The following is a 19,939-nucleotide window of genomic DNA, read 5'->3' on the forward strand; positions in this document are numbered from 1 at the left end:
TGATTATGATCACATGTTAGAGAAAATGAAGTAGGAGAAACTTTTCATCTAGGTCAAATCCCAGCATTCACCTGCTTTGTGTCACTGGGATTTTTGGTAGTGGTGCAACTGCAGATCCTTCCATCTAGGACTGTATGAAAACATCAGTGTCCTGAGGGACTGGGGTATGATTGAAGGGTGCTGGCTGCCCAGCCGTGTGCAGGAAGGTGTCCAGGAGGGCTGGGGAAGGCACCTCCTGTGCTGCTCAGGGCTGCCCAGCAAAGGGGATTTCTGCTGCTGCCAGTGAGCAGAAAGGAGGTTTTAAACCACTTCTGCTGAAACTTTGATGTCAGTCCCTGGTGTGGCCCCGGGGAGTTCTGCATCACTAACAGGGACTTAATAGGTCTGATTTGCATAGACAAACACTGTCCTTAGGATGAAGAGTTCAGGCAGGACTGAAAACCCCTGAACAAGCTCTTTGTGAGGGGGCTTGCTACCCTACCCTGATAGTCAATAACAGGAAGAGACGGTGACCTTCCCTCGATTACTCTTTAAAGGTGTGTGCTCTCCTTACCTCCCTGCCTTCAGTAACTGCAGCTTCCCTGTGCTCAGACAGCGTGGTGATGATACACAGCCTGGGGAACAGACTCTGATTTACTCTCACCCCCCAGCTCAGATTAAACTTGCAAACTGCTTTGTTTTGCTAGGATTTTATCTCATGTTGGTTAACGTGTTTTAACTAATGAGATATAGCAAAACATCTCTTTTCCCCAGCAGAGACAAGGCTTTGTGTCTTAGCTCCTGGGTTTGATTACAAGATGTATTCTGGATGGATAATTTCTGTGCAAGTAAAATTTAACAACAATTTCCAGAGCTGCTTTGACTGTAAGACCTTTGGGGGACCAGTTGTATAGGAAAAGTAAAACCAGCTTAACTAAATACTGTGCCTTTCTGACTCTTCACCCACGCTGATCTGTGCCCCCCATGTGCTCTGTCTCGATGTGGCTGCCTTTCCAGGCAGGGGAAGTATTTTCCTTGCTGTTTCTTAGGAATTTTTTGGTGGCTTCCCATGTGAGCCAGTGGGTTTATAGAAAAAAAATCACGTTGTGCTTGATCTCAGCCTCCAGAGCTGAGATTGTTTCACCTCTCTTGTCAGACTGTCCCTCCTGTATCACTACAAGTGATTGTGATGTTCCTTAATTCTGACTTTGTGAATAAAGGGGATGCTATGGCTAAATGGTGTAGTGATGTTTGCCATTGCACTGTGGGAGGGACCTTCTTTCCCCTGTGCTCTAGCTTGTTGCTGCAGGACAGAGGCTCTGCACCCAGTGTGAAGGACCTGGTTTCCTCTGAGTGCCTGTCTCTGCGTTGCCTCCAGGAATAGTTCTGCAACTGCCATTAAATTAGCTAAAATGAAGAGCCATCTTTTAAGTACATCCCAAGGGAGAATGCTGTAATTACAACTATTTTCTCTAAAACCATTCCTGAACAGAGACTGAGCCCCACTTGAAGGGTAATTATCAAATTTACTTTCTTCAAGGTGACTTCTTCAGGTCTTGCACTCCCAGTTACCATTTTCAGACACAAAATCACATGCCTCAAACGCTGCAGTGCAGCATTGCTCCCTCCTTGTGTGCTGTGAGGGCAGGGTCGGGGCCGTCAGAGCAGCATTGCTCCCTCCATGTGTGCTGTGAGGGCAGGCCCGGGGCTGTCAGAGCAGCATTGCTCCCTCCATGTGTGCTGTGAGGGCAGGGCCGGGGCCGTCAGAGCAGCATTGCTCCCTCCATGAGTCCTGTGAGGGCAGGCCCGGGCCTGTCAGAGCAGCATTGCTCCCTCCATGTGTGCTGTGAGGGCAGGCCCGGGCCTGTCAGAGCAGCATTGCTCCCTCCTTGTGTGCTGTGAGGGCAGGCCCAGGGCTGTCAGAGTAGTCACCTTGTGCTATTGCCAGCGCTCAGGGAAACAATGGAGAAGAGCCCAAAGCACCTTTGTGTGAGTGAATCCTCATGGCCCTGAGCAGGGCTTGGGGATGTTGGTCTGGAAGAGTTTCTCAAGGTTGGTATCTTCTGTTGAGGTCCCAACCAGATGGCTAGCTGAGGTGGTTGGGCCCTTGGAACAGGGCCCGAGTGTCTTCCATTTCCAAGCGGCTGCCAAAATGGAGAAACCCAGGAGATCTTTGGAGCTGGAGTTCTACTTCAGCTGACAAAATACGTGGGGTTGGGGACTATTGCTACCTGTGCATGAGCATTTTGACAGCCCCTAGCAGCATATATCTGTACAAGATGTGCAGAAATTCCTGAAGGAAACAGGAGCGTGGGGGCGGGCAGTCAGGTAGCCGGTGGTTTTTAGTGCTGGGATGTTCTTGGGTCTTCCAGAATATACTGGCAAGGAATATGTTTATAGGCAGTGACCTTGGCAGCAGTTTTTTTTATCCTGGAAATTTCACAGTTGAGTTACAGTCCTAAAGCTTGGAAGTGTAATGAGAAACCCACTTTGGGCTGACGCTCTGTATCTTGGCACCCTGTGGGCACTGCAAGGGTGAGCGTGCTCCTTCCCTTGCTGCAGGTGGCTTGAAGGTGTGTAGGAAACAGCAAAGTGTGTGTGCGATTCCTCACTTACAAGGTTATTAACTACCAGTGCTCTTCTCACCTTAGATGACCTAAACTGTGGGGAGGGAGGTGTCTGGCATACATAACCAGATCGGTAGTCAATGCGGCACCCCCACTGTAGAAGGAACTAAAGTGATTTATAAATGCTTTTTCCTCAAGAGCATCTAGGTATTATTCTCCTGACAGATGAGGGAACAGAGATAGAAAGAAGTTAAAGGCTTTGCCTGAGGTCCCAGAGTGAGTCTCTTCTCTATGTGGAAATCGGAGCAGGCACGCAGCAGTGCCAAAGTCAAATCTGGCTGGAGCAAGGTCACAGACCTGGGCAGACAGAATAGGTACTTCAAAAAATACATAGTTTTCACAGCTTCTGTGCCATTAAAAGTCGTATTAATCTCCAGTAAATTTAGAAACAGCACTCAATCTAGCATCTCTTTTATGTGGTATCTCTTATTTTTAATTTGTTTCACAGATTCTGTAGTACTTAGCAACAGCAGGAAAATAAACCTATTTGAAACAGACAATTAACCAAGGTCAGTGGGGCAGGGAAGCTAGAATTATTCAAGAAACAACTATTGCAGATGCCATCCTGGGGATAATATTAGGCAAGGTATGCTGCTGTGGGCTAAAATGCTGTTCCTTCCTAGAAATTTTATTACATTCTTATGAAAGACATCCAGCTTTTATCTGCCCAAGCCATTACACAGGCAGCGAAGGGAAGCTGAGAGCACAGCTCCTGCCTGACTCCACATCTGCATGTAGATGCCCCACTGTAGGAGGCAGAAGCAATATGTATTTCTCCTCTGGAGATGTACTTCGTGTGTGACATTAGTTTTTGTGCTGTCACATTGAGCATCCTGCCCCTGTGCTCGTGCACTGCTGTGAGCTGCCTGTCGTGGCTGCCCGGCTGCACAAACACTCCTCTGTTATGGCAAACTTGTCAAATTAATGATCTGAAGTTCACTTCTGAAGCAAACACAGCTCCTTCACGTGCATCCAGGCCCTCTCTGTTTGACTTGTTTGCTTTTGGGAGAAGCTGGGATGGGGGCAAGGGGTGAGATGGGGGTACAGTACATTTGCTGTTGCAGTTGAAGAGCTTGTGGTGAAGGAGGGCTGCCAGTACAGGGTGGAAGGGTGCTGCTGCGTCGTCTTCCTCACCTTCCTCCTCGCTGGTGCCTCCTGGGTTGGCTGATCACACCCTGCGGGCAGGGGAAGGGGAGCAAAGCAGCGATGGGATAGGGCTGATGAAGATGACAGGCAAACCAGACAGGGCTGGGTTTGCCTTCGGGCCTTGAGCTGCTCTGCCTGGCCCCACATCCTGATCGGAGAGTTGTCCTGCCCTGGTGCAACCTCATTGCAGACAGGAACCGGCTCGCTTCCAGCTCCACCTGAACTGCACTGGCCTGGTCTGGCTCTGGCAGGCAGTTCCCAAGATGCTCAGCAAGTGAAGTGTCATTGAAGAACAGGCTTTTTCTTTTCCAAATCTTTAATTCATTTGTTTCTTCTGGCCAGGAAGGAAGCTAGAGCAGGAGGGCTCCAGCCTGGACTCTCTTCATGAGGCCAAGCAGTCCCCAAGCCCTCAGGACACAGTAGACCAAAGGGTTTTGCATGGTCTGTGTCCCACAGAGGTCTGCTTCCTGTGGGCAGGGTCTGGATAACTCCATCTTGAGACTGGAGGGGTCACTCCTGACTGCCATGTGCTGGTGTTTAACTTCCATGCATGTATGGCCTTGCCATAAATCTGTGTCACACATCCCGGTCTTTATTTGTTCTGCAGTGTGGTTGCTGCACCGCAAGTGCAGCAGCACAGAGGTGGCAGCACTGATGGGTACTGGCAGATTAATTCTTCTGTGGCTAAAAGAAAACCAGGTGTTTCTTCAGAGTGCCATGTAAAAGTGAAGATGATGTCCTCCCTTCCCCTGGCATAGTTAGGGAAATCATAGAATCATAGGGGTTGGAAGGGACCTGGAGAGCTCATGGGGTCCAAGCCCCCTGCTAAAGCAGCTCCCCACCTCATATTGCACAGGGCGGCGTCCAGACGGGGCTGGAATATCTCCAGAGATGGAGACTCCACAACCCCCCTGGGCAGCCTGTCTCAGGGCTCTGGCACCCTCACTGGGGAAAAGTTCTTCCTATGCTCTAACTTGCAACCATTGCCCCTTGTCCTGTCCCCACAGAGCACTGAAAAGGGGCTGCCCATTTCCCCCTGCATCCCATCCTTCAGATATTTATCAACATTAAGCAGGTCCCCCCTTAGTCTTCTTCTCTCCAGGCTGAACAGCCCCAGCTCCCTCAGCCTTTCCTCAGAGGGGAGATGCTCCAGGCCCTTCATCTTTGTAGCCCTTCTCTGGACTCCCTTCAGGAGATCCCTGTCTTTTTTTTTATCCCAGGGAGCCCAAAACTACGTAATAAATAATCCATAGGGGGAAAATTGATATGTATTTATATAATCTATAGGTATATAATAAAAACAATTAATATTTATTTATATATGTATATTTTTATATATAAAGCACCTATCACTGTATTGATAAATGTTCTTTGGATCCACTCTGATGGCAGAGGTAAGAACAGGAGTAAGAACACTATTTAAATCCACAGGTTTCATTTGATAATTGACCTGTAGTTTTCTCTATAGTGCAAGCTTGGTAGATTCAGACCATAAAGCTCTCAGTCTCCCAGTGCTTCCCACTCGCTCCTGCCAGTCACCCCCCAGCTGTGCCACGGTGGTGAAGTGGGAAAATGTGTGTGTTTTGGATGAGTCTGAAAGCTCTGAATGAGAAATAAGGTGTTTGAGTTTGGTGTGGCAGATTTGGGAGAGGGACCAATAAAATGTCCTTGGGGCAGGTGAAGGACCATTCGAGATGCGCCCAATGTGGTGCTATGTCCCCTGAAGAAGTGAGAATGTGCTGATGAAGGTAGAGCAACGCTGTGAGTGATGTTTATTAAAAACAACAGCAGTTTAATGGGAACTGGCCACCCCAGCAGTTCTTAAAGGATCTCCTCAGCCTTCCTGTGCTCAGCAGTGTGACCGCTAATTATTTTTTTAATAACTTTTTTCTACATATTTTATAACTTGAGCTTTAGTATAAAATTGGAAGCAAAATCCAATTGTGTAGGAAAATTAATTTCCTTGAATTGAAGAAGCAATCTACTTGAGACTTTTTAATCATTAGATGGTAACTGTGCTCTAAAGAAAGGAAGACCATTAAAGTAACTTAATAGACTAGGATAAATGTTTTTCCCTGTATCTTCTTCATCTTTATTTAGAGATTCATGCTGAGGATATTTCATAAAAGCTGATCTTTTTGACCTCTTGTATCTTACTGTACAGAGGAGCCAGCTGAAATAATGGCAAGGAACTAACGCTGTGGATTTCTGGATCCAAACCCAGCGATTCTGCTAAACATCTCCCTTCAGCCTTTTCTGCCAAATTCTGCTTTTCCCCCTCTCATTAAAGAAAGAATAGCTATGGGGACAAATAAAAATGCATTTAGTCTAGATGAGCTGTGTGATTTTTTTTAAAAAACAAACTGTGTTAATGCTTTTAATTAAGGGGCAGAGGAACAAGAGGCTTTATCAGCGCTTTGTCTGCAGGCCATTATTTCATTGTGGATGGGCCATCTATTATTGTACCCATCCACCTTTGTGAAGGATTTACTACAAAATCAAATGGTGGTTTTATTTAAATTGCTGAGCACTGCTTGATTCCTCGTTTATTTAATATGGGGGCATTGTTACAGAGAAGAATGTGGCACTTAATTTGTATTGCTTGAGGGACCTTGGATCCACTTGGGAGTGCAGCTTTCATGCTTCACCGTAGTGTGTGCTGAGCACAGGATGTGCAGCAGAAGGAAGAGGAGGAAAATGTGATGGTGAAGTTAGCAAATGCCAATCAGGCCTTTTCTGTGACCTTTTTGGAAAGGATGTGTGACTCTGGTCTAGTAGGTGAAGTCATGTTGCAAAATAACGATGAGAAAAGCTTCCTCAACTCCTGTGCGTGGCTGTTGAGTGGATTCCAGTTCAGCAAATGGTGCTGTTCTCCTGGTGAGCTCCCAGTGACCCACACTATTGGATCAGAAATGCCATTTCCTGTGGCTGAAACATTCCCCTGGATTTTATTTTCTGGCTTTAGCTGTTCTTTGAGTGCCTTTAACAGATCTAACAGAGTTTGACTGGAGAAGTCAAAGGTTCCTTTTCTCCATCCTGCCCCGATTCCCAGAGGAGGAGATGACCTGGGTTGTTTATGCTCCATGTAAAACCAGAGCAACTTACCTCCTGGAATTGAATGGAAGGGTAATCTAGGATGGTGGAGCTATTGGATTTGCCATCTTTCAAGGTGATAATCATTTCAGAAAGGATTGGTTCTGCTAATGGCAGTTAACTTGCTACAGATAAAGCAAGAGAACTGAAATATGAAGTACTAGAGTGGCAGCAAACCATGCAATGTTATCCCACTTGTTGGAAGGAAGGCTGAGCTGGCTGTCAGGGAAGAAATCTATTGAGAAAATCCTCTGATGGATTCCAGTTCCAACTAATTTGGTATGACAGCAGCATTCAGCTGTTCTACCAGTCTATTAAAAGTATTAGAATGCCTATAAATAATAATTCTTAAGTGGCTGGGACATTTCTCCAAGGAGCTGCAGGGTTTCAGTGAGATGAATGTGGCCAGCTGTTGGCAGAACTGAGCTGTAAGGTCCTTGGGGACTGTTGAGCCCTGCATTGTCTGGAGTGCTCTGGGGACCCTTCCCTGCAGCTCCTTGGGAAGTTTGATGTGTGTGGGTGAGAGGTTGAGCCTGATCTTTGCCATCTGTGAGCTGTGTCTGGGTACATTTGAGGGTGAGTTCCTCCTCTGTAAGCTGTAACTGCTTTAGTTCAGCCTTGAGTGTGCTCCACAGAGAGGGCAACCATTGGAACATGCTGGATGCCATGACTCTGAGGTTGCCATTAAAATACATGACCCCATTGCACATTTCTACCTCTCCACACAGCTCCCTCTGGAGAATGGGCATTCCAAAGTGGTGTGAGGGTACCAGATACATGGGCAGCCCTTGGCATCAAGTCTTCCCTAGGTAGCATAAGCTACCCCTGCCCAGGTGAGGAGCTGCAGAGGTGATCACCATCCCAGCCATCATGGCAAAGCTCCCCCTGTGGCAGGGAGCTCAAGGTGGGCAGGGAGTTCCCATAGCTCCCTGTAAGAGCAGATTGGCAGTACCTTGGCATGGCATAGCTGTAAAAATCGTTCTCATCCCTGTGGAGCCTCCAAAGTGGATCATTGGTGGGGTTTTTTTCCTTTACACCATGGACTTGAATGAAAGCAAGTTAAAGGGGAGAATGGCTTTTATATTTTTATTTTAGTACAGAAAATATCCCGGGGGGAAACTTTCCACCTACCACAGCCACAACAGATTAGAGTGTCCCCAAGCAGCAAGAGCATAATTATAAAGTTTTATTCAGCACTGTGCTCTGTGGCAAAGTGTAATTTTATGGAGAGGGTCAGAAGCGTTTAACCACTCCAGAGATACCCTTGGATGTGGTCTCAGCTTGCACAAATCAGAGCAACATCCTCATCTCAAGGCAGCTCTCTCAGGTGGAGATCTGGTCCAGCATTTTGCAAGGTAACGAGGGAGGGATGGTGCGTGTGCACATGGCAGCCAGGATCGTTAGTAAACACAGCCATCTATTACATCCTAGAAACTGCATAGTTATTCTGAATTAACCTCTGACTCTGAGTTTTCCTCTATTCCATCGATGTCAGTAGTGTCTGTAATGCTCTCATTTTTGTTATTTTCCTGACCAGACCCTGTGCTTGGCTGCTCGAGGTTTCATGTCAACTTCATCCCTTACCCAGAGTTCTGTCAATATTGGGGGAACAGAGCAAATGACACAGCAGATGTTTCTGCAAACAGTTGTCTTGTGTTTTTAAAGGATTTGCTTCTGAAAATTTGCAATTTAGCTTGTTGTTGCTGGTGGGTGTTGATTTCTTTGTAAGATATGAACACATATCTAGAGACCTGAACAGGCTGCACTGATGGGCTGAGACCAGTGGGATGAGGCTTAACAAGGCCAAAGGCAGAGTGCTGCACAGGGGACAGAACAAACCCGAGCAGTGACACAGGCTTGGGAAAGGGTGGCTGGAGAGCTGCTGATGGAGAAGGACCTGGGGTGTGAGGTGACTGCCAACTGAATATGAGCCAGCAGTGTGCCCAGGTGGCCAGGAAAGCCAATGACATCCTGGCTTGTATCAAAAACAGTGTGGCCAGTAGGTCTGGGGAGGGGATTGTGCCCCTGTACTGGGCACTGGTAAGGCAGAACCTCAAGTGCTGGGTCCAGTTCTGGGCTCCTCCTCATCAGAAAGACATTGAGGTCCTGGAGCAAGTCCAGAGAAGGGCAGCCAGGCTGGGGAAGGGGCTGGAGGGCAAATCCTCTGAGGAGCAGCTGAGGGAGCTGGGGGTGTTCAGCCTGGAGAAGAGGAGGCTGAGGGGAGACTTTCTCACCACCTACAACTACCTGAAGGGAGGGTGCAGAGAGGTGGGTGATGGTCTCTTCAGCCAGGGGACAGGAGATGGAACAAGGGGCAATGGGCTCAAGCTGTGCCAGGGCAGGGTCAGATCAGATGTGAGGGAAAAGTTCTTCCCTGAAAGAGTTGTTGGGACCTGGAACAGGCTGCCCAGGGAGGGTCTGAGTCCCCTTCCCTGGGTGTGTTTCACAGACAGGTAGATGAGGTGCTCAGGGATCTGGTTTAGTATAGGATGGGAATGGTTGGACTTGATCATCTCAAAGGTCATTTCCAACCTGGTGTTTCGGTGATATTAAAGATCTGTGATATAATAAAGCATTCCCAACTGGAAATGCTGTTTCACAAGGCACTGTAAAAACTAGTGTCTGTCCTGAAGTCTATTCTGTTACTAGACAAGCTGGAAGAAAGTAAGAGAAAGGAAATGCTGTTGTTATTTTTCCTTCCCTTGTGGAGAGTGGAAACCCGAAGAAGTTGTGCCCTTGCCCATGGACACACCAAGGTGTTTGAGACAGAGCCAAGACTTAAAAGATTTCAGTAATTTAATCCCAGGAGAACACTTTCTCCAGACCTTTGCACAGTGAAATGAACTTGAATTGTGGGCAGTTTCATTGCAGTGGTAAAAGAATGTCTTCAAGGGCACAGAGCTCGCTCTGTCTGTGAAGTCTCTGGGATAACTGATGGCAGGAAGCACCTGAAGCTAACATGAGCTTTGCAGAAATCAACCCTCAGTCCATTAAAGATTGGAAAATGCCAATAATTGTGCATTGCTGTTGTTCTTCTCTTTGTGCAGGACGCCGGCGATGATCGGTTGCTCGTTTGTTGTGCACAGAAAGTTCTTCGGAGAGATTGGGCTGCTTGATCCTGGGATGGATGTGTACGGAGGGGAGAACATAGAGCTTGGCATCAAGGTTTGTGACCTGTCTGTGAGAAAAATTGCACCTAAGAGTACTTAAAGAACCCAAAGCAACACTTTAACAAGATAACATAAACAGTGATTAGGCTGCTTCAGGGGAATTGAGCATTAACATGTTTTATGGTATTTTAGTTTAAGGGGGAAAGCAATTTGCTTTTAGGGGTGAGTACAGTTGTGTCTTTCTGGGATGCTGATCTGTCTTACCTGATGCAAAATACTGCTGAGATGAAATGCTGTGCCAGCATCCACAGGCCCTGGTCACACCACACTAGTCCTGTAAATTACAGGTATATTTAAGACTAGAAAATATATAGAGCCACTTTTATCCTGTGAGGGAGGCGGGTGGGACTCCTCAGAGTATCTGAAGGAGAAAATATTGTACAGGCATTTAGCATCTACAAATAAAATACGTTCACAAAACTGGCTTTTAAAAGCAAAAGCCACATTTTTAGAGCTGCCTCAGTGCATCCACAGGCGTTTGTCTGTACAAAATCCACTGTGGCAGCATCACTTGATTACTGCACCCAATATTAGCTGCAGCTTAGTGTTTACATACAGCGAAGCGTTTCATGAGCAATGAATCCAATGTTCAGAAGCAACTCGGGATGGCAAAGTCCGTGGAGATTCTTCCAGGCGTGTTGTAGAGTACAGCACTGGTACGTTAACAAGCTGATGGGGAGAGGCTTGAGACTTATAACTGGAAAATTGAATTGACTGTGCTGTTGTAAAAATGAAAAATCATTGTGCAGTTCATAGATTTACCGGGGGATATCTGCTTTGTTGGTAAATCAGAAGAAACTTAAGAAATCCATTGTTACCAGCTATGGGGAGCAATAATCTCACTTAACTAAGGGAGTAGAAATTAAAGGCTTTAAACGTGTCTCGTAGCTCTTCTCCATTGGAAGTAATTATTGCCCATCATCATGTAGCTTCCTTCTCAGGGCTGGGAAGGGCCCGCTGTAAGCCAAGCTTCTCTTGTGCCTGTGCATATTTGTTTGTTGATGGGGTTTTTATAATATTCTGAAAGTCATTTCACAATTAGTAATTCAACTTGTCTGCTAGCTCTTGGGGGGGATTCTGTTGGAGATTGGCTTCTTAACTGGAAAAATATCGAGTGATGAGCATACCCCCTCTTCTTCACATGCTGAACTTCTTAGGCTGTCTAGCAAACATTTGTTTGGAAAACTACTAATCCTTCTCTTCCTCAAGTAACTTTCCCAGGCTCAGCTTTTCCAACCCGTGTGTCCCTGCTGTTAGTGCACTCACACACTGTGTGTTCTGGCCAAGCTTTTCGAAATACCGGTGATTTTGAGAGCCAAAATGCTTAGGAAGTCCCCCTTTCTGACTATGCAGAGAGTAGATTTTCAGAGATTCTGGAGATCCAAAACTGAGTCTTTCTACAAGTGTCCCATTTAGTGACCAAGAGCTGATGTTACATCTGTCCCATCTAACAGACATTGGCCAGTGTGTGTGTGGGTCAGGCAGCTCCCACGCATGACTGTGCTGGCTGGGTATTTGTGTTCTACTTCACAGAAAGGTGTCTGTTGCAAATAGTTTATTCAGGGCTGAATAAACTAGCTAGCTGTTGGGTGTGTAAGGAGTCTCGTTACAGATTCAAGCAGACGTCAGCTCTCAGATGGGTGTCTCTGTTTCCAGTAGTCCTGCCGTACGCAGGTTGCCAGTTTTTCTTCTGATGCTGGTGCAAATTCCATTGGCTTTCTGAAAATTGTGTTCTTCACTCTGAGGGAAGTGAGGCACTGGCACAGGTTGCCCAGAGAGGTGGTGGAGGCCCCATCCTCGGAGACATTCAAGGTCAGGCTTGATGGGGATCTGAGCAACCTGATCTAGTGAAGATGTCCATGCTCGCTGCAGGGGTGGGACTGGGTGGTGTTTGAAGGTCCCGTCCCACCCAGTGCAATCTGTGATCATCTGGCATTTTTTAAGCAGGAACAAAAACGAGGTAATAAACTCATTGAGGCTGTGAGAAGGACATGGAGAAACTCTGTGTTTCAGGCAGAAGCACACACTAATTGTTATGATGGTAAAATTAAATACAAGTAATCTGGATAACAAAATGAAATAGGTAATTGAGGCAGCTGTCCTAATGAAGGAGGCCGTACACTGTACAAGGCTCTGGGTTTATTAATACACTTCAGATGTTGTAAAAGAAGCTGTATGGTCCCTGTGCCAAGGTGAAGAGAGACAGGTTGGATGCTTCATTCAGTGGCTGGATTCAGTTAGCTGCACGAGGAAGCCCTGGTGTGAGCCGCTTGACAAAACAAACCCCATTGCTCACATTCACAGAGGTGGCTCTGGGCTCGCTGCTCTCCTGTACGTGCTGGGAAGCATCCTCACAGATACTAATAATAATAAAGCCATTAAGTGTGTTGCTGCCCCAGGCAAATTCCTGTTCCGCTCGCGGGGTAGCTTTGGCCCTGACAGGAGGAACATGCTGTTCTCTGTGTTATTGTATTTTCTTTGATCGTGCTGGAGTGTCTCCAGAAGGTTGTGCTTATTCATCCTCTTGTCCACTCCTTCACTTCCCTAGGCAGAATGGAGTCTCATTCCCCTTTTCTTGGCAGGGAGCAGAGGAGTGTTTGCTAAGCGAGGCAGTTTAAGCTAATATTTCAACAGAGAGGTTTTCAATGTCATTTTTTTATCTACCCCTCCTCCCTCCAAAGTGTGCCTTGCAATCAAATTAGAACAGCACCAGGTCTCCTTGCTGCTGTGGTGGCCACCAGGACCAGCAGCCTGATCTGTCCCTGCAGTAACAACTCCCCCCAGCAGACTGCTGGTGGAAATGGTCCCCAGCTGGGAGCAAGGACGAAGATGTAGGCTTGAATTATGGCTTCTGATACTTCTAGGAGGATTAATAGTATAGGATTAGTTGTTAGAATAGAAGCTGAGGGTATGATGGGGAGTAGGGTGAAGATGGCTGTGGAAATGAGCTGGATGAGTATGGCCTGCTGTAAGGTTTGTGGTTAGGTGGACTCCCAGGGCAAGTGGGCGGATAAGTAAGCCAATGGTTTTGATTATAATTAATGCAGGGATTAGTGGTGTGGGTGTTCCTTTGGGTAGTAAGTGGCCAAGGGAAATTGAGGGTTGGTTGCATAGTCCTGTGAGGAGTGTGGCGAGTCAGGGTGGGAATGGTAGGGCTATGTTTATTGATAGCTGGGTTGTAGGGGTGAAGGTATAGGGCAATAAGCCTAATAAGTTGGTAATAAGGAGGAATATTATTAGGGATGTGAGGATTAAAGCTCATTTATGGCTTTTCTTGTCTAACGGGATTATTAATTGTTTTGTGATGAGGTGAAGGAGTCCTGTTTGAAGGGTGGAGAGTCAGTTAGTAATTCATTGATTGTTTGGTGATGGGAGTAATAGGGTTGGGAGATTAGGGCTAAGGGGATTCCTAGGAGGAACGGGCTTGTAAATTGATCGACAAAGCTTGGGTTCATGGTCAAGTTCAGTAGTGGGTTTTATTGTGGGTTTTATTTTTCAGTAGGGGGGTTATTGTGGACTGGGTTGGTGGGGAAGAATGACAAAAGTTTAGGTTGAATGATTAGTGAGCAAGGATGCAAGCTGCATTGGTGGAACTGACGGAGTTGGGGCATGTGGAGACACCACATGCCTTGGTATCACTCCAGGCTCCCATTGCTCCTCCCAGGACTGGGGTGCTGTGGACCACAACCATCTCTCTCTGAAAAAGCTTCTTAACCCTTTCCTGTACTGAACTGATTTGATAAGTTTGGTATCCAGTTTGCACAGCTTGAAAGTGTTGGAGCTGCCCTGGGTCCCCACCAGCCAAGTTCACACGTGTGAGTTTCAGCACAGCGCTTCCCTTGCCCTCTCTGCTCCTGCTGTTGAAACTTCTTATTTTATTTTAAAACTGTGGCCCTGGCTTTTAGTGACTCTGTGACTAAGTGGGCAGGCTGCTTCTGCTGCACGTCCTGCCTTTTCTCTGCAGGGAAGGGTTCTGGGTTTTCATGGTTAGTCATAGACCTTCGCTAAAGATGCTCCATAACATTGGAGTCTGTCTGAATAAAAATGCAGAAGTCTGCTGCATGCCTGTTGCTGTGATTTTAAAGTCTGGGATAGGTTACAGGGTTGTTTTTGGAGTATTTCGTGCTTCTGTCATGCATTGCTAATTAAACTTATTGGAGTTGTCTTTTAGAGATTAATTTAATCAATAAGGATATTATTACTGCTTTGATGGTATCATTTGTACAAATTGTCACTTGAAGAAAGCAATTAACTGAGAATGCTTATTAGCTGATCCATCCCACACCTTATTTGTGTAGTAAGAATCGATTATTGAATTCATTAAAGAAGGCACAATTCAGGGATCCTTTTGAGGTTTAATGACTGGCTTCAGCTACTTTTTACTACCCGTGTTAAATTGTCAGAAGCCTGGGATGGATCTTCCTAAACGATTCCAGAGGGAGAGCACAGCAGGTCCTCTTAACTGCCCAGATTTTTTTTCCCCCAAATATGCATCTAGATTCAGTGGACCAGATTTCCAGTGCTCTGTGGTGGGCTGACCCAGCCAGACACCACGTATCCCCAAAGCTGGTCCATCACCCTCCCTTCTCAGCTAGGCAGGGGGGAGAAAGCACAATGAAAGGCTCCTGGGTTGGAATAAGGACAGGGAGATCCCTCAGCAATCACTGTCACAGGCAAAAGAGATTTGACCTGGGGAAAGCTAATTTAATTTATTACAGTCTTGGAGCTGGCTGCTGTTGGCTCTGTTGGACTTGAGGGAAGCTTCTGGCAGAAGCCACCCCTGCAGCTCCCCACTCCCAAACCCAAGACATGGTTCCAGTCCTGCAGCTGCGTGCTTGGAGAAGGCAGAGTAGCATCTGTGGGTGTAACTGCAAGGGCTGGGAATACAGAGCTTTGTGGATCAGATGGGTACCACGAGAACATCGAGCGTGTTGTCCTGAGTGGGGATTCCTTCAGTTATCAGATTATTGCCCTGTGGCTGGAGGACCCATGCCTGTGTACCCTCCAGTCCTTCAGAAACCCTCAGAATAAACTGAATAGCAATTTAATGGTGCAAACCTTTTGTCAGTGCTTCATCCGTGAAGGAGCCTGTTTATATAGGTATGATTATTCATGTGCTGAAATGTTGAGAGGGTCAGGTGAAAGACAAAGGGAGCTCCATCAAATAGGTGTATTGAGGTTCCATAAGGGAGCTTGGCTCTTTCTGCATCCCAAAAATCAAACCCATCTCTTCCTGCACACACCTTCCCTAAGATTACAGCTACACCTTTTGTGAAGAACAACACGAAGGCACAATGAGCCGGCGGTTCTTTCAGCATCTCTGTCGGGTCTGGGATGAGGCAGCCCGAACCCAGCCCTACATGGGGCATAAGATCCCCCTGTGGAATGCTGGGTGGGAGCAGAGGAAGGATGGCAGGGCAGGGCTGAGAGTCATGAGTAAGATGTTTTGATTTGGGGGGGTGGGGGTTGTTTGGGTGGGTGCTTCCCTCCCTTTTTTGTAAAAATACATGCTAGACAGGTTTGCTTTCCCAGTCCACTTGGGAACACAGACTGTGGGGTGGATACCCCGTGTCTGTAGATGACATTGTGCACGTCTCTCAGATGGCGAGTGACAGACACGAGCATAATGGGGAGCGTGTAAATACCATGGCTGGGCAGGTATTTTGCTAGGCTTCTACTTGCATGAACCTAATGTCTAAATAGTTAGTGCCTGTCAAAAAAAAGTAAAAATATCCCTGGTTTGGGTGGAATTTATTTTTATAATGTCAGCCAGACGTGCAGACGTGTAATATCAGGTGTCACATTGTGACTCTGCAACGCGTGTCACTGCTGTCATTCCTGATGTTGTTTTGACGAGGCTTTTTGTTTGATCATCTTCAAATGTCTCTCTCCCTCTCAGTTCTCCTGATTAATATATTAAAGCCTGGGTGCAGGCAGAGATAGCTGATGGCAGGCAGCCCCTGAAATCCCTTTCTAACCAGCCTGTCCGTCAGCGCCGGGTGTGAATTCCAGCGTTCCTCTGGTGACCGTCACGTCTGCTGGCTGCAGCAGCCGCCGTGCGCCGAGGCTTGCAAGATGTGGTGTGTGGTGGGATGAGGAGATCTGTGATGAGGAATTGTTGCATTTTTTTATCACTTTGAAAAATAGGAAGCTGAAAAGCATGTAATTTATTCATAAGGCTTTATTAGGCTTGCGAAGCTTCTCTGAGACGCGGTAGTTAGGGATGAATCAAGTTTCTGGTGATGCGCTGGGGTTTTTTCTCCCTGTCTGCACCCAGCTTTGAGACTGAATTAGTCATGAAATTACATGTGCAGCAGGCAAGGGTTTTTTTGGGAAATGCGGGGACAGTTCAGCCCAAACTTCTGTGGGAAGGACTTTGAGGAGCACAGGTAAGGTTTGCTGTGAGGTGTCTTCCAAGCTTTATTTTGTGGTTGGTGAGGGAGGTGCCGGTCCCTCTGCTGACACATTTCTGGTTGCAAGGAAGGAGCAAACGTGTCTTTGACTAGTTGAAGGCTTTGGGGGTAAAACACCGACTATCAGTTGCTTACCTGGGGACTATGTGCTGTTCCAAAATCCACTTGTTGGACATCTCTGAGTGTTTGTACTGAGGAACCACAATCCTCACAAAGCTGGTCAGATGCAGCTGATGCAGAAGTTAGTGCTAGTAGGGGGGATGCTCGAGGTGGGCTGTTGGTGGGAGGGGAGGAGGATAAAACTCTGGGCTTTTCTTGGAGTTAGAATCCCAGGCTGGTTTGGCTTGGAAAGGACCTTAAAGGTTGTTGACTTCCAGCCCCCTGCCATGGGCAGGGGCACCCTCTGCCAGAACAGGTCGCTCAAGGGCAAGACCCAGTTTGAAAAGCTGGGGGCTAAACCTTGCTAAAAGTAACAAGGGAACCACTGAAGCCCAAGATAGGTTTTATCTAATAGATGTTGGCATTCCAGTTGGCCCAGCCAGCAGTTTGGGAAATGAAAAAAACCCACCCCTTAAAAAACACTCAACCCCCCCAACCCAAATCTGCCAACAATATAGACCCAAGACCAGCTTTTAAAAAGTATTTTATCAGTCAGGCACCAAAATCCACTTAGAAGTTGGGGCTTAAGGCTGTTTCCAAATAAAAATCAAGTTGACTTGGAACAAAATAAGAGGCAGAGTAGGACTGACCTTGGAAAAGGAGTTAGACATACAGCTTTAGAAAGAGATGCATGGGTAATACGTTACCTTTGTGCGCAGCCACGGTCTATTGTACCTGTATCCCTGAGAGGTTGATTCCTCTCTTCAGGGTGATCGTGGTATGGTTGGGAGAAATATTTCCACCACAGAACAATATCCAATCACTGCCTGCATTGATTTTAAGAGCTGGAATCAGTACAAGTATGAATTCAGGTCCTGTGTTTGGTGTCGGCTCGGTATTTACTGTAGGTGCTTAAAGGTGCTTTGTAAGAAGCTCCGGTGCAGTTTTCCAAAGGGGTAAAATGCTTTTCATCAAAACCACCTCCATGGGAATGGAGCTGTGTTTGGATTAGTTCCTAGCCAGGCTCTAATCTCTGTGCTGGGAGCCAAGAGCAGCTCTGCCCTTGCCGCAGTGCTTGGGCACTTGATAGCTATCCCTCCTCAGGAAAGGAAATTGCAGGCTGGCAGCTGCAGAGCTCCCGTCTCTCCTCTTGATAGGAAACGATTTGCCATCCCTGCCCGTTACCTGCTGACAGATGGGGACAGGCACGAGGGGAAGGGACAACTGGATTCCAGTGGTTTTACTGACAAGTTGACTTCTGTGCTGGGAAGACGCAGATGGGTCATCTTTGCTGGGGAAGGTGGTAACTTGTGCTGTGCAACAGGCTGCGTGCGGCGGGTGGGATTTGCTGGTGGATGAAGAAATCCCATTTCAAGGCTCAGCCGTGTTGTCTCTTCATCTGGCAGATGGCAGCATGTTGCTGGCTTCTCACAGGGTTGGTGTGTGTCTCTGGCCAGCAGTGGTTTGGGACCTGCCAGGCCTTGGTGTAACATGTGGTACTGTGCTTGGAGCCCACCCTGCTCACCCTGGGCTGGGTGGAGGAAGCCAGGTGTGGTAAGGAGTCACAGCATCTCTGTAACTCGAGGACTTACGCAGGGGAATGACAAGGGCCACATAGGTTCATTGACCTGCCAAGGTTTGGTTTAGTTGTGCTTTTCATTAGTGAAGTTTAGAAAGCAGAGCCTGGATCCTGAGGGATGCTCTGCAGTGTGTGTCTTGGCCTAACTCTGCTCTTGCTGAACAGTGGTCCCTGTGCTGCTCTTCTCACTGAATCTCTGGGAATCTGCATTTGAATTTCCACTGCTGTAGGATTCAGACAATGCCAATATTCCCTGGCGTGGTTGCTCCAGAGGCACCAGTGCTCCTACCCCTGCCCATATCCAGGCTGTGGGCACCAAGGACACCCCCAGTATCCCCAGCAGAGGCTGATGTGTTTTTTGCCTTACCCTATGTTTCTTTGACATAGCACCCATCCCACAAGCCCTTAAACTTCTCCTGGGCTACCAGCTCTGTGGAGAAAGATGTGGATAAGGGGGCACTCTTCAGTCTGAATCTCCCTCCTTTCTTGTGTGTTACTTGGGAGTGCATCCCATAATATTTGATGTGGAAATGCTTGAGCCCTGCTGGGCATGGGGCTTGGGGTGCCTCACTGTCCCTGCTTGGTGATATGGCTGTTGGGATGAAGCATAGTGGGTACATAGTGCCTGTTGCCAACGTGTGGTCTGCTCTGACACCTTGTTCTGGGCTTTGGTGAAGGTGTTTGCAGACAGTTTTGGGTTATATGGTGGTTCTGGCTTTGATGCTCAAGCAATGGTTTCCCTTCATGTCCAGCCCCAGGGGTTCTTCCAGTGCCATCCTGTGCATCTCATCCAGCTAGGCCTTGCTGCTGGGGAGCACTCGAGACCTTCCTGTACCAGGAGACATGTCTTGGCTGGCTGCGGTGGGCAGGGCCTTTGGGACATGTTAAAGTGTGGGACCCAGGTTACACCTTTGGGTGCATCACCAGGCATTTCACAAGCTGCGTGGGCCAGATCCTTGTTGTGTTGGCCTTAACCATAGCCTGGTGTGTCTGGGAAGCAAAGGGGTTGGCATGGGTGATGCCAGCAGGCTTCCTGCAGCCATGCTTTGCTCTCGCCCTCCATGTTCTTGTGGGGATATGAATTACTTAAGTCCTCCTAACCAGCAGCTGAAGAAGGATTCCCATGTCATTTCGACTGACATATTTCCCTCTGTACTGCAAGGCATATCAGTTTGCTGCTTTATTAGCCCTCTGGGCCCTGCTGAGTGGAAGCAGCCCTGGGACATCCCATCCCATCCCTGTTGCCTGGGTCATGGTCACGTTTCCAGCACTGAGCACTCATTAATGTGGGGATGATGCACGAGCTGGAGCGGTCCCGGCTCTCCAAGTGCCTGGCGGCGGCAATTTGGTCAGGAACTGCTGAGATGTAGCAAAGTTCAGCCCCCTGAAAGCTGGTTTTATAGCATCACTCCCTGGAGGACAACTGTCCTTTAAAGTATTTCTGGGTGTCTGAAACAATAATTCTCTGAAATTCCCTTTCTCTTTTCACTCATCACTGTACAAGGTGAGCAGCAGCACTTTTACTCTGTGCCTGTGCTGACGATGCCTGGGATATAAATTACCTTATAAACCAGAAAACAGGCTTGTGTCTTCCTAAACCCAACTCCAAGCCAAACTGAACTTTGTCTTCTTACAAAAGGCACGCCTGGGAAATGCCAAGAGAAAATTTGACTTGAAATTGGTTCATAATAAACTGAGATGAGGAGTGAGGGGTTTTCCATCCTGTTATATTCAGAAAGCTTTCAGAAAGCTCTGTGTTCATCATGACTGCGAAGGCAAGGTTATCACAGAATCACAGGGGTTGGAAGGGACCTCCAGAGATTGAGTCCAGCC

At 47.4% G+C, this 19,939-nt stretch overlaps 1 protein-coding gene across 1 annotated transcript in view; it reads left to right on the top strand.

The window, feature by feature from the left end:
• The window catches only part of GALNT17 (polypeptide N-acetylgalactosaminyltransferase 17), a gene marked incomplete at both ends in the record, with an annotated part of 211,297 nt that overhangs the window by 126,419 nt on the left and 64,939 nt on the right, over window positions 1–19,939 (top strand). The window contains one exon of the mRNA XM_084273005.1: window positions 9,893–10,010. Within this exon, the coding sequence (XP_084129131.1) occupies window positions 9,893–10,010 (118 nt within the window). The remainder of the gene's footprint in view (window positions 1–9,892; window positions 10,011–19,939) is intronic.

The sequence above is a fragment of the Gallinula chloropus genome, assembly GCF_964237585.1.
Source record: "Gallinula chloropus genome assembly, chromosome: 19".
Lineage (NCBI taxonomy): Eukaryota > Metazoa > Chordata > Aves > Gruiformes > Rallidae > Gallinula > Gallinula chloropus.